The sequence below is a fragment of the Plectropomus leopardus genome, chromosome 20 (assembly GCF_008729295.1).
Source record: "Plectropomus leopardus isolate mb chromosome 20, YSFRI_Pleo_2.0, whole genome shotgun sequence".
In the NCBI taxonomy this organism is placed as follows: Eukaryota; Metazoa; Chordata; class Actinopteri; order Perciformes; family Serranidae; genus Plectropomus; species Plectropomus leopardus.
The window spans coordinates 7,869,828-7,892,169 of record NC_056482.1 but is presented as its reverse complement, the minus strand read 5'-3'; the positions used below and the strand labels follow the sequence as shown (position 1 = coordinate 7,892,169).

Sequence of the window (22,342 nt, the reverse complement as noted above, 5' to 3'; positions counted from 1 at the left end):
TTTTGATTACTGTTGCAGCCAGCCTAACACTGGCATCAGAAAAACAAAAGTGGCTACATTTCTCATTTTATTTCAGGACAGATTTGACATAACGTTTGTCAATAAAGGGCAATCTTCATGATCGGTGCCTTCCCTGTTGTTGGCAATACTCAGAATAATGTTTTTAATCACAGCAGTATAGGGAACTGGGACCTTTGTATTGGTTAAATCTGTAATACACTGCAGAGCACAATCTCAAACTTCTGACATCTGATATTTACAGTAACAATGAAGCCATCAATAGGCCATCAGTTTCTGTCACTTACTCTTTGCTCTTTTTAATTTAAGGAACAATTTATCCCCCCCAAATGACCATTTGTATATGAGTTACTCACCCTGCATTATGTGGAATTTGTGAGGAAAACACAACTTTCCTTCAAGCTTCTGATGAATAAAGCGGAAATAATTATTAATGACTTGATGTCACAGTGGTTTACATTTAACAGCAAAACTATATCAAAACATAATGTTACAAACACTCACACAGTCCCTCGGTCCATCGGTTAGTTTATTTGTGTTAATGTGTGACTTTGGTGTTTTAAAGGATCAGTTTGGATTCACTGGAGTCACTCCATAACACAAATTAACTAGGTGATCAAGGCAGAAGTAGACCAGCAGCTCCAGTGTTCAGTGAGGTAAAATTACTGTTTTTGTTAACGTAGTAGCTTTGAAGAGAGCATAGAAAAGTTTCATCCTCAGTTGAATTTTACATATTTAGGACTTGGTGGAATTGCCTGTGATTTGGAACGACTTAAGTTGATAAATGAGACTTGAATTATACTGTGCAAGTTGTGCAAGAGCTTGTAAACAAATTTTACATACAGTTTTTACTTTAGTTCAAACAGCATTTTTCTTAATTTTTGGATTCTTAGTTCACCAGAGGCACGCAAATTCAATGTAACACAAGATGAGCAACTGATATACAAAAGGTCAACTGGTGTGTGAAGTATTAATTTACTTAAGCCAATTTTTCTTGCTTTTTAGTCACTGTAAAAGTCTGCCTCTCAACTAAAGAAACAAAATAATCTTGTTTTAGGAAAGTTTGAATCCTGTTGAGACATGAAATACAACGAGCCGTCATCAGTTGGGAAAAGGCATAATAAACATATTGTTTAATAACAAAAAATAACATTTAATATGGAGAATCAAAATCAATTTACAGTTTGTGCTGGCATTGTAATTCAACAATAGAAAAGACAAAAGGCATGAATAGAATAGACACTTGTAATGTACAGCAGTGACTTTCAAAAACAGAAAATCGTTCTTTATCCATTTTGGCCATCTGAAATCCTTGCATAACTATAATCTATTGAAAATACACTAAGTAGAGGAGTCCATGCCTGGATTTTGAGTGTCAGATGATTTTAAGTTAACTTCTTTAGCTTATTACTAATTTGGATCTTCAAAACTAACGACTAGGGCTGAGTTTGGAATCTAAATGACTGATACATTTCAGAAGATCTACAATGTTAATATGCAGAGGGATTCATCTCTGACCATCTGCTCTCAGGACACAAGAAGCAGGCCATTATGTGATGACAGGATGAAATATTAGCTTTTTTTCACAACTGCATTTACCCACAAATATACTTGATAATCTACAATAACAGGGCTGAAACATGGGAGAATGGACTGGACCACACGGTCAAAAGCTAAAACAGAAGAATTTGGACATTAAACTTTGGAAAGTAACCAGAATAAACCATCTTCATGTTATAGTTTTCTGGGAAATATAGTTTCTCTACTGTACAGTTTTTATGCTCTAAGGTATCTATAATATGTCAGGTTTACAATGCACTAAATAATTCAACGTTTGTATAGTTAAACCCTCAAACTTTTTCAAAAGGGTTGCCATACACTCCTAAATCTTTCTGCTTTTCTGATAAAGTGCAAAATGCTTCAAAATCACAAAGCTGCACACCTGTCAAAATAAGGAAAAGCTCTATTTACAGTTGGAGGTAAATGCTAAGACAGAAACAGAAATAATCCCACAATGCTGACTCTTTGAAGGAGAACACAATGGCATTGCGACATGTAACATTTCTAAGCTCTGAATTTCAGGAGCGTGTTGCAACAAGAGCAGGATTTGGATTATCAAGACCACAAGACGCGCTCAGATGATTATGAATAACAAAGTGCTGCTAATTCGTATGATAAAACTATTGAAAGATCTCTGAAAAACAAAGATGATTCCACAGAATCGTCTTCCCTTTTTTTTCCTCATTCGACAGGCAACCATAAGAGCATACATACTGCCATCGTAAATAAATAATCTCTTTATCACATCTTATTTAGATAATTTAGTATATGACAGTTTCTTAAATAAGCAGTCTGCATAACATATTTCTGCTTTAACAATAGTGGAGTTTTACCCATGTGTTACTTGGCATCTTAGTGCCCCCTCAGGGTCTCTCTGAGCTCCAACAAGTCCACAGTATTGGGAAAACAAAGAGAAGTCGGGGTCGTCATCAGTGCACTTGTGTAATCTGACTGTACAATGCCCGATTCTTCATCACAGGCCTTCATATAATAAAACAACATCCTCACTTAGAATAGTTCATGGCACTGTTGGATTCAGAACTCGTGTCAATTTTTAAATGTGCCTGGAAGAAAGCAAGTGACACATAGTATGTTTATCGTGATGTAAAATATCCACATAATCAATTATAACACTAAGACTGTGGTGTTGTTTTTTTTTACAAAAGTCTCTGACGGTGTTTGATGACTGTGCGCTATGTCAACACACCAGTAGGCTTTTATCACTGAGGACGTTTTGACAGGTCACATTAGGAAAAGCACAGGTGGAAAAAAAATGTCTGAATGCCATTTAGCTGCTTCAGTTTCAGCCTACTGGTTATTGTGCATACTGGCTTTCTGTCACAGCTTACTGGGACACTTGAATAAATACATTTATTATTACTGCTTTAAGTAGCACCTGTGCTTTTCCTACCATGACAAGTCAAAATGCCAGCTGTGAAAAAATGAATCCCATTAAGTGAAAACAGCAGTTTTTTTTCTAATCCACTAATCTCTTACTCTTTTACAATCAATAAATAGTATTTTTAGATTACTTTACTTTTGTCTTACATTGAAAATGTTGATTTTTATCTTCAATTAACTTGTGTTTTGGTGCTCCTCCCTAAAGAAAAAAATCACTATTTTGTTTTATTTATTTTTTTAAATTTGGGCAATTAAAGCTTAGCAAGTTGTACAATTTAAACCCAAATATTTGGAAGCAATAAATACATTTATTGTTAGCATTTAAAGAAACAAAAAACAAAAAAACATTTAACTTGTTAGTTAATAAATAATGCATTTCCGAATATTGATTTCAAGTTGTAATGTTACTTATTACTCCCTGAGAGCACTCATGTGTTACACCCTTTGAGACATTTGCATGCTGACAACAATCACCGGTGTGATGGTATTCTGACAGATGCTTTCACACCTGCTATTGTGTTACTGGTTGTATGAAGTCTTTTTTTGTGTGCCTCAGTGGCACCTAAAACTTATTTCATGTCATCCATTACCAGATAAAAAAACTGATGGATCATTGTGACTTAGAGAAAGTAAGACTTTCATCTCAGCTGGATGAACAGCTGTGGTCTGGGATCAAAATGTAGCTTTGGGAGAGTTAAACTTACATATCAGTAACATATTAGCACCCTTCACTAATTGTGCATGTTTTTGCATTTCTTTTGGATATGCCTGCTCAATTAAATCATGTTGGAGCAAGTATTTCTTCAGATTAAAAAGGATTCAAAACCAATTTGGTAAAGAGACAAATCCATTATGTCCATCACAAGTCTTCAGCTGGCCAAGCTTGTCGGGAATTTTCACGGTTTTATCAAACATCCTTCACCTTTTTATATAAAACATACACTCACAATGTCGACAGACTCTCACACCATTTCTTTTCACATAACAATGAAGACTCATAATCCCGCAAGTCTAATGAATGGAAATTTACGATGTGACCGCAAGCTCCCCAAAAAGACTTGATCCGTGTGGAGCGATAGTTCTTCACGTGTTGGGAGCGCTTCACCCAGGTGTGTTTTTAGGAAGTATCCATGTCACCAAACAAGGCAGAGAGACAAGTCCTTGCACGTCTGAGATTACATGACTATAGTAGGCATTTTTGATACGCAACACAGCAGCTGATAACAAGGGAGAGATGGAATCATATTATCTGACCGTTCTCCCTCTTTAGTACCAGTGATACCGCTGTAGATCTGGTGGATTAGATCCTCTCACATTAGGTTGTGTTTGATGAACACGAATGAATGATGCTGGTTCTCTGTGTGTCACAGGAGCATTATTTTATCCACTCTTAATACAGAATGAGTGTTGAGCTGCGAGTCCTTTACGTTCCCTACTGGTCAGCTCACTGCATTCGGCCTGTTCAAGCCCAGTGAAGTCCTTATCTTGTCTTAGTTGGGCCCTGAGGAGCCCTCTGTGTCTCTGGGCAGGGCACCATTGAGCTCCAGAAGGCTATTGATTCCCAGGTACCCCAATAAAATCTCACTGCGGCGGTGGGAAAGGTTCAGGACGTCCTCGGCCAAGCACTGAACTGAGGTGAAGCGGACCTTGTCGTGATCGAACATATCCTTAAGGTACTGCACGATTTGTTGCTGCAGATGACAGGAGAAACATGAATGGCGGGAAATATTATACCTGTAACTTGGTGATTCCAGCTTTGTAGGCGTACTTCACTGATTTCACCTCGTTGTTCTTAATAAAAGGTACAACCGCAGAATGGGGGTACAGAGTTGTCTGAAAGTTTAGTTTTAAGACTGCTGTAGAGGTAGTAACAGCACTGAATTAATGTCTGCGTGAAACGGGCTGCCAGAAGCACATGACCATGAACGTTTGTGACGTTTTGAGGAGGTGTAATGCGTGTGACCTCCCCCTGAGAGATTGAAAAAGCAGCTGACAACAGTTAGCAGCTAACTCAAGGAAGAAGAAAAGCGGCTGAAAATGTACGCAAATTGGAGAGACATTGGAGCTACTTGCTACTCCGAGCAGAGGACGAGATCAGCCGCCACATAACAAAAATGGTAAATGACTGTAGCCGAGTTAAGCCATTGTCATTGTTTATAAAGTGTTACATGCGAGGGCTGTCACACCTAAAAATCACAAGATGGAGAGGCATTTTACCACTGTTGTTTGTACAAATACAAAGAGGCCGTAAAAAAGGGATTTTGTAGCAGCCCCATCTTCAGTCTCTGTCTGAAAAAGAGCTTTAGTTTACTTGTCATGGTCACTCCAACCTAATACTGGCCCAATGTAAGATTTTTTCAAATCTTAACATGAAAATGTTAAGACATAATGACACTTGAAGATAAATTGAACAGTTTTGTTCCTGTAAGCCCGACATGGCGAGTAAACTTAACTTCATGTGTCAAGTCAGTATGACACCACAAACAGTAAATCAATTTCCAAAACTGTGTCAAAAATCTCAGCTTTTCAGTTGCTCTTACCTTGAAAATTGTGCATACTTCACTTAGGTGCTGCCTGGGTCCCAAAAACCCAAAAGCTAAAACCGGGCTCACGTGTTCTGATATGGCATAGAAGTGGGAGATAAAACCGTCAGGAACCTGCGGAGAGCAGCAAGAGACACTCAGCTGTCAGAATCAAAGAAACAAGGACGCCATGAAAAGTTCTCCATTTTTAAATGAGCTCAAACTCACCATCAGAAGACGCCTCTTCGCTTTTAGGACCGACCAGCAAGCAGTTGCCAGTGCCTAACAGGAGAAAAACCCAAACTCTGTTATTACAATAGCTTGTAATTGACCTATCTGTGGCATTACGCAGAAATTACTATGCAAGTGCGTATGTGTGTGTATAAACTAACCGTCTCTTTAAAGCTGTCAGAGAGCCAGCGGTTCCGCAACACAGCTACCACAGAGGACGGAGGGCTCTCCAGGTCTTCAAACGCGTCCATCAGGATGAAGTCCAACACAATGTCAAAAAAATTCATGCAGACCACCTGCACAGACCATGATGAGAAGTCAAAGTACACCGTGTTAATAAAGCGGTAATTAAGTTTCTCTAAAAACTGCTATACGTTGTATCTAGCTACATATAATGCACAATAAATACACACACGCACATAATCTGTTTTAAATCCTGATTTTTTTTTTCACTTATTTGTTATGCTGTTTTAACCTAAACTAAATAAGGGATGATGAATACAAATGTGCTTTAGCTAGCACCAATAATAAATTGTGCACCAACAACTTAGTAAAAATAATCTTTAAAATAAACGGGAATTACAATCAAGTGTAAACCTTTTAAATGCAGCATCAAATTGGTCAAAACTAAGAATTAAAATTCCTGCTCAAAGAAATACAATTGCATTAAGAGCAAACAGGAGTTTAAATTCCAATATAAAATTACATATCTACTGACACTGTAATAGTTCAGCCTCATTGTTATCAATAACCAATCCAGCTACCCGATTTATTATCTGCCTGATATGCAATATCAGAGTCAGATCAGTGCATCACAAGGAGAAAATGCATTTCACACATCCATAAGGTGTGAAGAGAAAACACAAATTTAACTTCTGAGGAAGTTAAATTTAAATTTCATGTTATTTACATTTCCAACGTGAGGAAAACTGCATTATATCTGTCTATAGCCAAATGTGCTACTTCAATAAAGACAGATTGTTTGCCAGTTACACAACTATTGACAGGACGACACTAAAATGAGCTTTACACAGACTAAAGTTCAGAGTAGACTGACTGCTGATTATCAGTTAAAGTTTAATTTAGGTTAGGTAGTTTAAAAGAACCTGAGATGCCCTTTGACGAATTATCCCTGTTCCCACAAATAAACCAAACAATGCATAATGCCTGGCTGCAGGTATGACTGCATTGTTAACAAAGAAAAGGGGAAAATTTGGACATGATACATGAGGTGACTGTATTACTCACCCCTCGGCCCTCCAGCTCCATCTTAGTGATGGGCCACGTTTCCTCTCTCTGAGTGTAAAGCAGCATGTCCTCATAGCTCTCCAGGAAGGCTTTGGGGCTCTGCGTTCAAGCAAAAAAAAACAAAAAAAAAACACGGGAACTTATTAGTCACGGCTGTGCAAATATGTCCTCAGAAGCAGGAGCCTGTTCTCTCTTTATGTAAATAAGTGAGGATCCAAATTAGTTGAGTTTTTACCTTGTTTGCCTTCACCATTAAACCTGCAATCATTTGCTTCCCGGTCTCCATGAAAAATGTGCGGTGAGTTTCATCTAACAACAGGAGCTGAAAATAAATAGATAAAGCATTATTTTTTTTAGGTATATTCCATAATAATTTAATTCATGACATTTACTGTTCGAGTGGATTAACACTAAAAACACAGCAGATATCAAAGCTCGTTTCATCACCAGCTGTGCACGAATACCACTGGATTCAATTTCCAAACCAGTACAGGTGTTTGCCTGAGACTGAAGTACAGAACTAAAAATCAAACATTGTAGAGACAAAAGTATTAATCACTTTATAAAGTTTAAGGCACACCATAAGCAGTCTTTCCTTACTGCAGCTGCTGTCTTTATATTTGACCTCGTGGCTTTTGTCTGGATGTCACTCCCTGTGGGTACTACAGCTGCATGTTACTAAGTCAGAGAGAAGGCCGTCTATATTGTAACGGGAGCTACAAAGACTGCAAAGACTAACTTCACTAATGCTACTTATTTATGACCAAAATAATTATCATGGCAAGCTACCCTGAAGAGCTCTTGAGTAGCAGTAGTGCTATAGAGTAGTAATTGAATGTAATGTAGTCTATATGTTATCACAATAATTGCAATCATGCAAACACAGAGAAGTATCTATGAAAGGTGTGTAAGTCTTAGCTGACACAGACCTGGAATGCTTGTCTCACACACTGAAGCTTGGCAAGGAAGTCTTGGTCACCATAACATTCAAGTAATTCAGTCCTGGTAATAAAAAAAGAAGAAAAGAAAGAAAAAGAGATAGAGAGAAAGGCGGGGGTGGGGGGAGGATGTATGACATCAGTTAAACTTTATTCTTCTCTTGGCCACATGTGAAGAAGTTAAAAGTATTTTTTAGCAGATTTTGAGAGGCGGACCAGGTTATAAATATCAATATTGACATATTTTTGTCTTAAATGGCAACCGTGTAAGAAAATTATCGAACCACTTATGATATATTTACTCATCCAGTTAACACAGAGCATCATTACCAGTCATTCAGAGTCATGTTGATTAATGTTCAATCTCCTTTAACCCAGTTTTGGTTTTCATGACTTTCTGAGAGAAATTTTTGTCTCTTTAGCTGCTAAATAAATGCTTCACTATGTTCACCACCCAGGTGCTAACTTTTTCTGCTGTTTGGTGCTGGGCAGGTAGCACAAAGTGGGTTTATCAGAGCTTATTTATGCCTGCTCCATCTGGAGATGGCACTGATGGGAACAGTAAAACCAAAACATGAGCTGAAAGACATTGTAACCGGTGACTGCAGGGTCTTGGTTCTTCACGTTTATTAAGTCCTTTGACACTGCACTGTGTTTTTAATTCCTTGTTAGCTAGGGCTGTGTTTTGGCACAAATCTGGCAATTGAATATGTTGCAACACTGTTAGCAAGGCGATGCATTCCATGTTTTTAAAATCTTATTGAAGGGAAAACTGTCAATGCTAGCGGTGCTTCCTTTATGACTCTGCCTGTTTCTCAGGTCGGTGTTCTTTGTGCGTACTCTGGTGATATGTCTATCCAATTTCCGTGGGGAAGGGGGATTTAATTTTCCATAACGAAGCACTAGAGATGAACATATCCGCCTGAATTTAAAATCATTTAAAGTCTACACTGATGCAGTCATGCAAACATACTGGTTTTGTTGAGGTTTTAAGAGTGGAGCGGAGTGAGGTAAAAACAAACTACGATATATTGGGAAGATATGTCGATTTAAAACAGCCCTCAATAAAAGCGTCTATGGATCCTGCCTGTGACGCTGATTGGTCGTTTTCTTTTCATTTATCTGCTGTTTCAAGTCACGATGCTAGACCAAACAGTCCACTTGAACTTGTTGGAACAGGGGTATTGACAGGTCTCGTCCCTGGCAAGCGTTGGAGTGGAAGAGTCAAATGGCTGACGACAGATTACGACACTGAAGGATCGAGCAGTTGGGGTTCAAACACAACAGTACCTGAACCACTGAACTAAACTATTGATTAAAAATGTATTTTTAAGAAGCCTAATATCGCGATACTCAAATGTTTTCATTTTCTTACACGTCGACTCTTATTATAAAGTACTGATAAGTGAAGCTTTAAATATTAAAATACAAATATTACTCTTCACAGTTACCTCAAGGACCTATAGGACACTTTACCCTCCCGGACCAGAGACAAGGCTTCTTCATAGAGAGCTGCTGGCTTCATTGGCTGGTAGACGTCTTCTAGAGACATGGCATCAAACAGCTGCACAGACAAAACACACACACCTCAGTGTATTTTCTATAAAGAAAAGCAGCAGAAGGCTAGTGTACCTTTTATGTGTACTTGATTCAAATACTAGGGAGATAAGTGACTGTCATAATGTATCTTGTTTTCAGTCTTTATAGATTAGAGGAAATTTACCTCTGCAGCCGAGAAGAAGGAGTCGTCAGAGGTAACAGTAGTCGCGTCATCATCTTGCAGTCTGTGGAAACTCTCCACTTGAGGCAAGATAAGAGTTCCTTCACTCTCTGCCAAAGGAACACCAGAAACTCTGACTGACAGGGCAAGAATCAAAGCACAGTTGAACTTAAGAGAAACCAGAAACGTTATTGCCAATGATAAACACCAAGACTGTACCGATATCAGACAACAACAAACCATCTTCTTGTTTGGCAGTGCAGATTTCTCTTTATTCTTCCAACTCAAGTCTGCGATCCAAATTTCTTCTCCTTGATTAGTCATGTTTCAACCATCTTTTACATCATATAGAAGCTCAACATGACTAACCGAAATCTGCCAGGACACTGTCTGTTGGGATACTGCTGCCAAAATCCTCTTGTAGGTGGTACGCCCTGTGCAGTAGTGTCTCCAGCTTCTCAGCAAACACTTTATTACGAGGTTCAGCCTGTAGTAATGAGGAAAAACACATAAAACAGGTACAAAGTTACTTTGTTGGTATATATAAAAAGCTTAAGTCCAGGACCAGTTGATTTTTTTAGCTGCACTGCACTGGTGCAGTGTCACCAACATCACAAGAACAGTGGGTGAAATCCACACTGCACCATGAAGAAAAATACTGTACTCAAACTGGAATGATTTCATGCAGTGTGGATGAGAAATGATTGTTTGATGGTTACCACAGGCAATTCTCCAGACGTTGCCCCCAGCAGAGCCAGGCTGTTGTTGCTGGAGGTCGAATGGGTGTGATGGCGAATATTTAGGGCCTGTTCCCACTTTCGCAGAGCTTCCTCAAACAGCTCCATCCCTAGCAGGAAAAGAGAAATATGACTAATACAAACTGTTTATTTAACTGTTGAGCTGCTGAGTTTAGTGTCATTTGTCACTGTTTCAGCATTGAGGCAATTCTTCCTTCATTTAACACATTGCTTAATGCAGTTGTATAGAACCAGTAAAATGAAAAATACATTCTCCCAGTTATATATCCTGTGTCCATGTGTTATTTGATCATTTATTTCTTGTTAGGGACTGTATTTTATCAATCTGAATGTTCGTTCGTGAATGATCGTTTTTGTTTTTCTTGAGCCTCCCTGAGTGACAATGCATGACCCATCCTCCACTGCTGATTACCATTTTTCACAGTTTCTGTTCTTTGATAAATGGTGTGATTTTGGAGTTTTTTTTATCAGAAGCATGCTTTTCAAACCCACCAGCAGCTTTGGGATTCTGAGGGTATTGGAATTAAATACAAAATACAACCATTTAGAGTTGAATGTCGCTACCCTGAGTCATACCAAAAAACACAAATCCCTCCCCAGTGCTTAAAAAAAAAACTGAAGTGCCTTTTTGCACCACCCCCTCCCCTCTAATAAATAACAAACAGTCTCTTGTATGCCAAATAAGAGTTAAAAAAAAGCAGTATCAGAGTGTTTTTACATCAAAATCCATGTCTTTACTTTTTCTGTAAAACCAGGTAAAATGGTTTCAAATGTTCCAGGATTTAGGGGTGCTTACAAAAATTAAATCAAATAAGACTTTATGCGACTAGCTCGCCACAGTAGTCATAAAACCATACTTCACTGTTTGTTAGTTGTAGTAATGCAATAATTCATTCATCTCCCCCTCATCTTCCTCCTGATTTAATGGTAATAAAGGTGCATGTGGAGCAAACAGTCAGCTGTAGCTCTGTGTTTCACTAAAATCTATCCCCCCGACTTTTTAACGGTCTAATCAAATGCTAAAGATTTGATTTAAATCCCTCCTGTAACTGTACATTGATCAAATATTCTGTTTCAGTGGAAATGTATCACAGTATAGAAGATAAAGACACTCTAACGGCCAATACACTGGGATTTTAAGTGACCCAAGTCTGTGCAGTTTTAAAATTGGCTTAACAAAGACCAGAGAATTCAAATAGTTCATGCAGGATAATCCAAATACCAAACAGCACTCAAAGTCCAAGAGTTTAACAATTACCTCATTATAGCCCAGATTTTCTCTATGCGTCCTACATTACAAAGCGCAGAAAATGAATGCCACCTTCACACAATGTCGGCAATGCTCTATTATAATTATTGTCACCACAACACTGTAAATCACACATAAAACTAACATTTACATGATAGCCAAGATGCAAAGATTATAAGTCATGCAAAGCAATCAGCATTTTCCCCATAGTCTCAAATATAGACGATTTTGTTTAAGGATCAATTGTAATTACTGTGAGTACTTAAATACCAACAGGCAACAAAGAGCTTATTTCTCTGTCCCTAACACAACTCAGGTATCTCAGGTAACATCGCAACAAATGTCACAACATTTGACACACAGCTTGTACATTACATTTTTATAAAACCAGGGTTAACAGTAAAAAACCTACCCATTATATAGAGATTCTCTGCATTTGCATCCTCTATCGCACTGGACTCTTCCACCACAGGCTCTGTTTCCCAGGGGGTGGATGGATTGGCAGACTGATTCGGAGAGCTTGGGACTCGCATCTATGCCAGAAGTATGGACAAAGACACATTAGGACAATGTGGAATCAGGGAGATGGTTCTCAAAAATGAAACCAAATTAGTTGTAAATTGTAAAACTAACAGATGCCAGGCTGTGTGAGGAACTCGAGTGTTTACTGGGGGCCAGGGAAGAAATTCCACTCATGGTGTCATTGCTCCGAGTGCTTGGACTCATCATCTGTCGGCCAGTAAACTGGCCTGTGGAGAGAAAAACATTCACTTTTCTGCATATTTTCTCAGTAAGTATTGATACACCCAGCAAAATTATCATTTCAAAACTTTCAACGCAGCTTTTCCCCCAAGCATTTAGTCACGCACACCTCTCTTTAATGACGAGGGTCTTCCTGTCTTCAACAGCGCCTCAGGTATTCCCACCGTCTTCTGGCCCTCCTTTCCCTGTGTCACCTGCTTCCTTTTTCTCCCCCTCCTCTTCAGCTGATGAGCGGTGAGAGCCAGAGCGACACTGCCCAGTGCTGTGGCAAACAGCACCTTCTTCAAGCTTGGGGTGAGCTTTAGCTGAGAAAATATAGACTGAAAGCAAGAGAGGCAAATGTAAGCTGCAAACATACAGGACTCTGCTTAACATTATTTAACCGCTGTTACTTATTGTTTTATTGAGCATAGAGAGTGAATAGCGCTTATGTGTGGAGATGCAAAACTTTTAACTGTAAATGCAAAGTGGTTTACCTGCCCAAATGTGGAATACAGAAACACAGGTATCTCCGCTACAGTCATGGCCAAGGCCTGGGCGATGGACATCCCGTCCGCTCGTTTCATTGACATCGCAGAAATGTAAATGCCTCTGGGCCACAGCTCTCCAAATCTCCTTCACATTCACCCTAAACAAGGTCTGGTCTTTGCACTGAGGTCAGCCAACTCAGGGCTTGCTGAGGAACTGTCTGTCGTCATCCACTCCCGAGCTCGTACTGGTCCAGTGGCTGATTGAGGATTTATTACCCTATAAGAGATAAGACTTTTGAGAAATGATCTGAGTGCACCAGCCTCCTCACTGAGCACAGACTTTGTAATGATAAGAACATGCCATCAATAGAAACAATTATCACTAATGCATCGGGGCTGTTGGTTCTGAGGCAAACCATACAGACAGAGGTAAGGAATCGACTTGTCAAGCTCACTGTTTAAACTGGGGAAGTCAAGCTCGCATTAACTGTTAAGCAGCAGAGCAACTTGTCATCCCGCCAACTTCTTACCTATCTACACTGTCTGGTATGCAGCCAGTTGACCAGCCTGCCCCACACCTACTGTTCATGACAAACACCAGGTGCGGCTTCAACATGTGGGAATGGTGGGTTTTTCTCTATTATTGACATAAACTGACATATACAATAAACTTTAAACTGCAGCACAAACACGATTTTCTCCAGTCAGACAAGATAAGTTATTGATCATGGAGAGGTTGCTAGGTGAAAGAGACTGTAAGGTGAGTAACTAGCCTGACGGTTAGCCTTTCCAGGCGGCTGAGACCAGGAGACGACCCTGCCACCACTTTTTTCAAATGTTACGTAAAAATAAAGCAAGTCTGAGCTCTGTATTTGAAAATGTTGTTAATAACAGGCCAAAGTTAGCATTGTGAAGCAGGCAGCAGCCCTCATAGGCGAGCACGCTAACGTTAGCTAGCACACTTAGCTAGCCTAGCTCAGCCTCATCTGTCATTTAACATCACAGCATCATCCGGTCAACTGCTCACGAGCTGCGGGGCTTTAAACTGACACCTCAGAGACTTCACCGGCTCTGTGCGCAGCTGACCAGCGGCACAGCTAATAACATAATCCCTCACATAGGTACATACCGTGAGCATCCAAGGCGCCAGGGAAGGACATTCCTGTGTCACAGTCAGTGAAAGCCGCACACTAGCTTTTTGCTCTGGGGCGGTGATTTTGGAGACGTAGGAAGACTGACGCGACCACCAGCCAATGAAGCAAAGAGAAAAGAGGTGAGCATTTATTTCTGACCAATCAGAGGTGAGGTAGGAGGGAACAAGTACTTTTACAATCCAATCAGGTCGTAGATCAAATAGCATCGTTCGTTTATGAACAAAAAAATGGAAAGTAAAAGCTTTCAAAAAGTTTACTGTGGCCCATTCAGATATTTTTTTTAAAAAAAGTTAAAAAACAGATGAAAGACACAATATTGACTTCTGAAATAAATGTAAGCACTTTCTTGTCTAGTTTCTATTTAATTACAATAGAGACTGTATATGACAGCTGTAGTAGATTATTTACAAAACGGTAAGTATAAGTGTAAGTATATATTTTAAGTAAATACATAAAAAATAAATAAATAATGGCATTAGTTTAAAAAATGCTCCTGAACATAAATTGACATATATAAGTAATAGAGATAGATAAATAGATAGATAGATAGATAGATAGATAGATACGTAAATACATAGATAGATAGAACAGTAAGTATCTAAACAATGAAATATATAATTTACTGGGTACATGGATGCTTGGTGTTATAGGATGTCTGACTTGTATTATGGAAACTTGTATTTTCGAGTGGCACTTGAAGGCAGCATTACTAAGCTGCCACACGAAAAGACTGTTTCCGGTTCTGGCGCCTACCTCTCAGAATAAAAGCGCTAAAACGACATACAGGTTTATCTGAAGTGCGTTTAATCATATTATACATGCTTTATAGTGAGATTTAAGGCCATTGTTTTTTATAAATGTCTTTGATATCAGCTCTTTCCTGCCTGAGTTTTTTTTACATTTTATTTTATGTTGTATGTGTTCAGAAGAATTTCGACTGTGGTAAAAAATCAGACCGGAAGCGTGTTCTGGATAGTGGGACACGGTGCGGATCGATCGGCAGGGCCTAGAAATCGTTAGTCGGTTACTGTGTCACCATAGGTGAGATGGCAGTAAACTAGAAGATAGTTATTTCAAACATGCCGTCGATGAGACGAGACTAGCGGGGCTGCCAGGCGATGAAAGTTACGCCGATAAGAAAAAGATCCTGGATTTGGTTATCGATCGAGAGCAGCCATTAAAATCTGTAAATATGATCCCTAGCGATCATAATTCGTCCATAGCTGGGCTTGTCTCTGAAGACGCTTCTGCCTCAAATTGAGCAGCTGGGAAAATGAGTGCTGTCGAGCTCCCTGGAGCAGGGCTCTTCATCAGAGTTTGATATGAAATATCAGGTAAGGACAAGCTGAAACTCGTCATATTCTTTCTATGTGTACACACAGGTGGCCACTAAAGGTGATTCAGTCTGCTTATTTGATCTTATGTGCACTATATTATATGGATGTCCAGTAGATGTTGGATTAACTCCTCTGAACCCTAAATCGCTGTTCTCCCCGGGCTGATCCAGATGCTGCGCTGGCTGTGCCTGCTCAGCCTGAGCCTGCCTCTGTTGTTCTGGTTTGGATGTGTGATCAGTCGGGACGATCAGTCGCCCTCTGTGCAAAGTAACGGGCTCAGGGGCTACATGAGGATCAGACCCGGCAGAATGGACCAGGTGAGAGGCAGGGCAGAGCTCTCACACATCACAGCTCCCTCCACAGGTCTGGATCTCAGTAATAGCTCAGTAGTTAATGGTGAGCATGAAAATGATTTACGTTTCTTCATGTTTTACGCATGAAATTATAATTTCATACCTTGATTGGCAGAGTCAGGGCTTAAAATAATAATTACAGTCATTATCAATGAATCTGCCAATTTATTTTGTAACCATTTTAGTCTATAAATGTTAGAAAATGGTGAAAAAATGCTTGTTCCAATATCCCAAAGCTCGAGGCAACATTGAAGTTTTTGTTTGACAAACGGTCCAAACCTCATTCAGTTTACCGTCAGTTAAAACAAAGACAAGCAACATATTACTCTCAACTGAAAAGGTGGAACTGAGGAAAGTTCGGCACTTTGTAGTTAATCTGTTTTTAAATTAGTTGGTACTTTATTTGTAATTGTTAAAGCTGTAGTCAGGAGGACTTCCAGTGATGACATTAGTTTTGGCTCAGTATACTGTAGGACTTCTTGCTTACACAGTAAATGACAGTGCTTCGATCAGAGGAGATTGCTACCCTCAGTGCAGATATTAGTCACGTACAATCACATGACGAAAGCTTTCACATGACACATCACCTGTATATAATCCAACTGTTGTGTTGTTGCTAGACACACTTAGAGCGCAAACAGAAAAACAACCACAGAGACACAAAACAACTTCAAAGAGGTAAAAAATGGGTGGAAAAGAGTCAAAATTACTACTAAAAGACAACAAACCGAAAATAACCCAAAATTACCTAAAATAAGACTAAAACAACCTCAGAGGCACAAAATGACAACAAAAAGGGACAAAACAATCAAAAAGAGAGGCAATGTGATTACAAACAAACACAAATCAACCAAAAGACACAACAAAGAGGCACAAATGACCACAAAGAGACACAATATGACCAAAAAGGGCACAAAAATAAAGAGACACAAAATAATTACAAAAAGCGGCAAGCGAAACCCCAAAAAACATAAGATGAATACAGAGAAAGAGAAAGACCAAAAAAAGACACAAAGTGATGACAATGAGACAGAAAACAACTACAAAGACAAACACACAATATAACTAAAGAAAGGGGGACAACGAGCAAAAAAGACAGAAAACAACTTCAAAGAGAAACAAAGTGATCCTAAAGAGGCACGAAACAATTTCAAGCAGATGCAAAATTACATCAAAAAGACACAAAAAGTCAAAAAGATACTTAATAACATGAAAGAGACACAAAAAGCAACTACAACAAGGGGCGGAACAACCAAAAAGACAAGTAACAGGCTTCACTGTCAGACATATTAATAAACATGTGATCCTGGCAGCATAAATACTGACTTATAGTAATGAATTGACAGTACGCATGAAACCTAAAACAACTTTCTTACCCTGCCCTTTTTGTCAACAGTTCCTGTCCTTGCACTGCGGCCAGTGTGCCTTGATCTCCAGCTCGGGTCAGATGCTCGGAGCTGGCGCCGGAGAAGAGATAGACAAGATGGCATGTGTGATCAGAATGAACAATGCACCCACAAAGGGGTATGAGAAAGACGTTGGGAGCCGCACCAGCGTTCGGGTTGTTTCTCACACCAGTGTTCCCCTCTTGGTAAAAAATGAGCGCTACTATTTCCAGCAGTCAGCAGACACCACATATGTGTTCTGGGGTCCTGAGAGGAACATGAGGCAAGACGGGAAAGGACGCACCTTCAATACTCTCCTAAAAGTAGCACAGAAGTATCCAAATGTCAAAATCTATGCAGTGACCAGAGAGAAGATTCAGTACTGTGATGGTGTGTTTCAGAACGAAACTGGAAAAAACAGGTACAGTATGTGTTCAGATCGTTCAATAGATGAAAGTCTTGACTGATTTGCTTTTTATTCCTATTCTGGGCATATCATTTAACCAAAACAACAACAACAAAAAATAGAAAATGACTACAAAAAGGGGCAAAATAACCAAAAAGAGACACAAAATTACATCTAAGAGACACAAAATGACTATAAAGAAACCCAAATTGACCAAGAAGACACAAAATTACGCCAAAGAGACACAAAATGACTACAAAAAGGGACCCCCAAAAGACACGTAATTAGTTAATTAAAGTAAGAGCAAGTTGTGGGGGAAGTACTCAGTCCTTTTACTCCATAGGTCAAGGTCACCTTGGCCTTGTACTTGTCTTATTCTAATGAACACAATATCTCTAGATCACCTTGAGGAAATTTCTTCAAATTTGGCACAAACGCCACTTTGAGTCAAGGGTGATCTGAGGAGAATTTGATGATCAAAGGTCAACCTAACTGTTAACTTGAGTCCATCTCATTCTTGTGAACACAAATGTCCGCTTGGACTGTACAACGAATTTATTACAAGTTGGTGGTCATAGGTCAAGGTGACTGTGGTGAACATGTTTTTTTCCGTAACTCAAGAATTCATACACTATTATGACAGCAGTTTCACACAAATGTGTAATAGGATAAAATGGTGAGGTGATGACATTCTGTATCCAAAAGGTCAAAGGTCAACTGCACCATGAGAAAAAAAAGATACTTCCTTGTGTACAGGAAATAAAATAAAAGCCATGGAATAAAATACAAATGTGACATTACAGTTGTGAATTACTCGATGCATTGAGGCCATTTACAGTAAATATACTGCATAGCAATATAAAGAGTAAGGATTTTAATGTGCAGTTAATGACTGGTCTTAATTTGGTCATGTAAGAGTTTTAAATCAGTAATATAAGAAAAGATTTTTGGTGTCTCTCACTCAGAATGAAGACGGGGGCGTTTCTCAGCACCGGATTCTTCACAATGATTCTGGCTATAGACATGTGCGACAGCATCCGTGTTTATGGAATGATCGATGATAACTACTGCAGGTGAGGCATTTTACAGAACGACACAGTTTTAGGATCTAGCTCCGGTGTTTTTCAAGTATCATCCCCATATACTTTACCTAACTGTGGTACTACTCCTGACAGTCGAGCCAATCACAGTGATGTTCCCTACCATTACTACGAGAGGAACCGAATCGATGAGTGCAAGATGTATAGGGTCCACGAGAACACACAACGTGGGGGTCATCGCTTCATCACTGAGAAGGCAATCTACGCCAAATGGGCCACACGGCACAAGATGGAGTTTAAACACCCCTCTTGGGTCCTCTAAAGGAGACGTGAAAGCCCAGAAGACGTTTGTTGAGCGTACACTTGGATTCACTATTGCTGGTTTTTGATCTATTTTGCTGATGTTTTTGGTGTTACCTGTGCAGGAACTTGATCAAGTACATGGCACTGTTACTGGTGGACTCAAGTTTTCATTTTGAATTTTACTTTTTTTTTTTTTTACCAAGTCAGTTTTAAAGCCAGAAAGACTTGAATTTGATACTGGCTTATATAAAGATTTGCAGCCATATACAGTATAAACTAATGCTTAATATAGCAACATTTACCAGCATCTAACTGGTAACAGTTTAACTACCACTCTCAGTATTACTGAACATTTGCTTTATGTATAGCCATATACAGCATCAGTATAGATACCAATAACGCATTACGCCACAAAACTACACAGTTTAAACCAAAGCTTACGCTTTTTAATTCCTTTATACCTGTGCCTTGACTTTTGGTTTCGTTCTGCAAAATGTTTAATTTAATGCTGCAATCGCGCCTGCAGCTACAATATGCACCTTTACTCTTTGAAACAGGAAGTGTACTTTTTAAGGCTGCAACTAACAATCCATAAACCGTACATAATGATGGACGACATGACAACTCCTCAAAAGTGAAGCCAAAACATCTTGATCACCCCCTGGTGGCTGGATGCAGTATAGGGTGTAAACCCCGCACCCTCCATGATAGAGGATTGGATGTGGACTAAACTGAAACATCAAAGTATAGGTCAAATAATCTTTTAGCAAAGATGGTTTCTCTCACTTTAGGGAGATCTTTTCAGCCTGCTGTTTGTTCCAGTGTTCATTTTTCTGTTAAGTTTTGTTTTAATGAGTTATTTAAAGCTTTTAAAAGGAGGTTTTATATCATGATTGATAGCTGTGTGTGCCAATCCGTGTGCTCACGATTAATGGCGTTGCTTGCGATCGGTCGAATGGGTGTCTGAGCGGGAACTTGATACCAAGGACATCGCTCCTGTGCAGATTCTGGCTCCAAATGACATAACTTGTGTAAGACGGCTGTGGCCGAATTCCAGGATAGCTTGGCTTCATTTTTGTACAGTGGGAAGAAGTGGAGACGTGTCATCCATTTCTGTGTACAGTATGGATAAATCAGGCCTATATTTTCGCAATTAATCGATAAATCGTTTGGTCATCAAATTGTCAGAAAATAATCCATTGCTGTTCCCCATAACACAAATTCAATAATTATCCCAAAACCCACAGTGACTTAATCTACAATCATAGAAGACTAAGAAAATCACAATCACATTTGGGATTTTTGGTTTTTACATTTTTGCATAAAGAATTACACAACAACAAACTATCACAAAAAGTTGCTGATAAATGATGTATGAATCTAATCGATTAATTGACAAATTGTCTCAGTCTATGCTGATTACTTGCCCTGACTGCAACCACACAGTGTTTAAATGCTAGAAGTAGTCATAGTAGTGGTAGAAGTAGTAGTAATCGTATTAGTGGTAGCATTGGTAGTAGTTATAGTAGTAGTAAGCTTTTAACATTTTATGTTAATGTAAACAGTGTCCAGATATTTCAGTTGGGAGCCGAGTGCCATTTATTTAATTCAAAGAGAGATCATGCAGTTTGCAGCTGTGCCTCATGTGGTTTCACGCAGCTTATGGAGCAGAGTGGGATATACAAATGTGCTTTTATGTTTACCAACCGCAGAGAAGACAGTATTAACATATAACTGCAGAGAGGTCAACAGCCCACACACCGCAGTCCTTTTTAACAGCCCCAAAATGCTGATCAGTGGCAAACAAGCACTGTTAAAAGCTATGTTAAGAGGATACTACCTCTGTATCCTCTGCAGATCTCTGTGGTTAGTGGAGACCCACCAGAGCGCCGATGGAACAAACTGGCTGCTGCACTAATGGCAGTTTCACCACTGTGTGGCAGAAATCTGCAGAAAGTTGAATAGGAGTCCAGTGTCTTGTTTTGATTTTGAATGTAATTGGTCGGATACCGCAAACAGAATAAGTTACTTGTCTTTACACATCTTCTTTTAAATTGTTTACCTTTTGTGTTTTGCTGCTTGTTTACAATGAAAAACGTAGCGTTGCCTTTTCAGTCGCATATTGCTTCTTCTGTGAGTATTTCCAAAGACTGGAATAGTATTTGCACTACCGAGCAAACTACTGTGTTACAGTGTTTTAATGTAATTTTACAATTCAGACAGCCGTTTTTTGAATTCCATTGTATTATTGATGACTTTTTGGTAACCATGAGTATTTGACTGATGTTGTGAACTGTGCAAAACTGAATGTAAACTACAGCTGGTTACTGGAGAGAGTCAACATGAAAAAATATGCTTACAGCCTCTGTGTGTGTGTGTGTGTGTGTGTGTGTGTGTGTGTGTGTGTGTGTGTGTGTGTGTGTGTGAACTTGACTTTGTATGAGACTATAGATGAAGTGTTTTTAATTCTGCCCATTTTACAACACTTGGATTGTATTAATTTGTTAATTCAGTTAGAGGCTGTGCACACCCTGTAAATGATGTTAGATTAATCGTGTCACACACTCTAGTACGGACTTAATGTGATTCTATTTTTCAAAATCATTCTAATGTCTATTCATATTATAAACATATTCTCAATTATTTTAACATTAAAATAACATTAATTCAGAAATTAACTCTTTGAAACCTGAATCTACAGCACTTCTCTCGTGCTGCCTCTTAATGCCTTATGAGTATTTAAACCATTGCACCCTAAGCAAATTGGTTTGATTTCTTTCAAAAACATTGGAGGAAAGCTAATGAGCAACTTGGCAAGAAATGTCCTTCAAACTGCAAGAAATTTTTAGATTTAGACAAATTTTATCATGTTTTTTTTAAAAAGCTAGGGGAAATTTTCCAAAGAAATGTATTTCTAATTGTTATTATTACACATTTAAAATTATTTTACAGAATAACTGTATATTTCCAATTATTATTACATGTTTAAAATTATTTTACAGAATAATTGTAACTTTTAAGCACCTTTGTCATATGTTTGATTTTTATTTTCCCAACGATTTTATTTTTTGTTCTTTGGTTGTTTTCCATCCCATTTTTTCAATTTTTCCAGGTAATTTTCTTGAGCTATTTGCTAGTTCTAAGCTCATTTTCTTACATTGCTCATTGCCTTCTTTCCATGTTTTTGAAATAAATCAAGCCAATTTACCCAGGTTTCAATAGGTTAATAATCATTTAGTTAATGTATTTTCATGTATTTTATGAGGTAAGATTAAGTAATTATATCATGAATTGTGATATAAAGTATTTTATAAGGCACTGTTTGCACCAATGCTTTTTTTTTAATGAGGTAAAAATTCTATGAAACTCACGCCTTTTCACTTTAATTATCTATCATATAAGTGAAAGCTGGCTTACAAGGCTATTTACCTCCATACAGACAACCCACTGAAAAATCTATTATATATATATATATATATATATATAT

The 22,342-nt window shown here is 38.7% G+C and overlaps 2 protein-coding genes across 4 annotated transcripts; one reads left to right on the top strand and one right to left on the bottom strand.

The window, feature by feature from the left end:
- Positions 1 to 1,119: 1,119 nt before the first annotated feature.
- On the bottom strand, positions 1,120 to 14,060 carry miga2 (mitoguardin 2). 2 transcript variants are annotated; one of them, XM_042509520.1, is made up of 16 exons: positions 14,007 to 14,060; positions 12,884 to 13,154; positions 12,517 to 12,727; positions 12,279 to 12,394; positions 12,058 to 12,178; positions 10,358 to 10,485; positions 10,008 to 10,125; positions 9,642 to 9,775; positions 9,370 to 9,482; positions 7,910 to 7,982; positions 7,216 to 7,302; positions 6,981 to 7,079; positions 5,894 to 6,028; positions 5,730 to 5,783; positions 5,520 to 5,636; positions 1,120 to 4,670 (listed from the first exon to the last, which is right to left on the bottom strand). In XM_042509520.1, the coding sequence occupies exons 2-16, from the start codon at positions 12,977 to 12,979 to the stop codon at positions 4,470 to 4,472; spliced, it is 1,803 nt and encodes a 600-aa protein (XP_042365454.1). In that variant the 5' UTR covers positions 12,980 to 13,154; positions 14,007 to 14,060; the 3' UTR covers positions 1,120 to 4,469. The 2 variants fall into 2 exon arrangements, with proteins under 2 accessions (XP_042365454.1, XP_042365455.1); XM_042509521.1 differs by having other exon boundaries at positions 9,642 to 9,748.
- A 950-nt stretch (positions 14,061 to 15,010) lies between these two features.
- Positions 15,011 to 21,525, top strand: st6galnac4 (ST6 (alpha-N-acetyl-neuraminyl-2,3-beta-galactosyl-1,3)-N-acetylgalactosaminide alpha-2,6-sialyltransferase 4). 2 transcript variants are annotated; one of them, XM_042509864.1, is made up of 5 exons: positions 15,011 to 15,365; positions 15,539 to 15,685; positions 17,118 to 17,527; positions 18,478 to 18,585; positions 18,688 to 21,525. In XM_042509864.1, exons 1-5 carry the CDS (start codon positions 15,354 to 15,356, stop codon positions 18,872 to 18,874), a joined length of 864 nt encoding a protein of 287 aa, XP_042365798.1. In that variant the 5' UTR covers positions 15,011 to 15,353; the 3' UTR covers positions 18,875 to 21,525. The 2 variants fall into 2 exon arrangements, with proteins under 2 accessions (XP_042365798.1, XP_042365799.1); XM_042509865.1 differs by lacking the exons at positions 15,011 to 15,365; positions 15,539 to 15,685 and adding an exon at positions 15,686 to 15,764.
- The last annotated feature ends 817 nt before the right edge of the window (positions 21,526 to 22,342 follow it).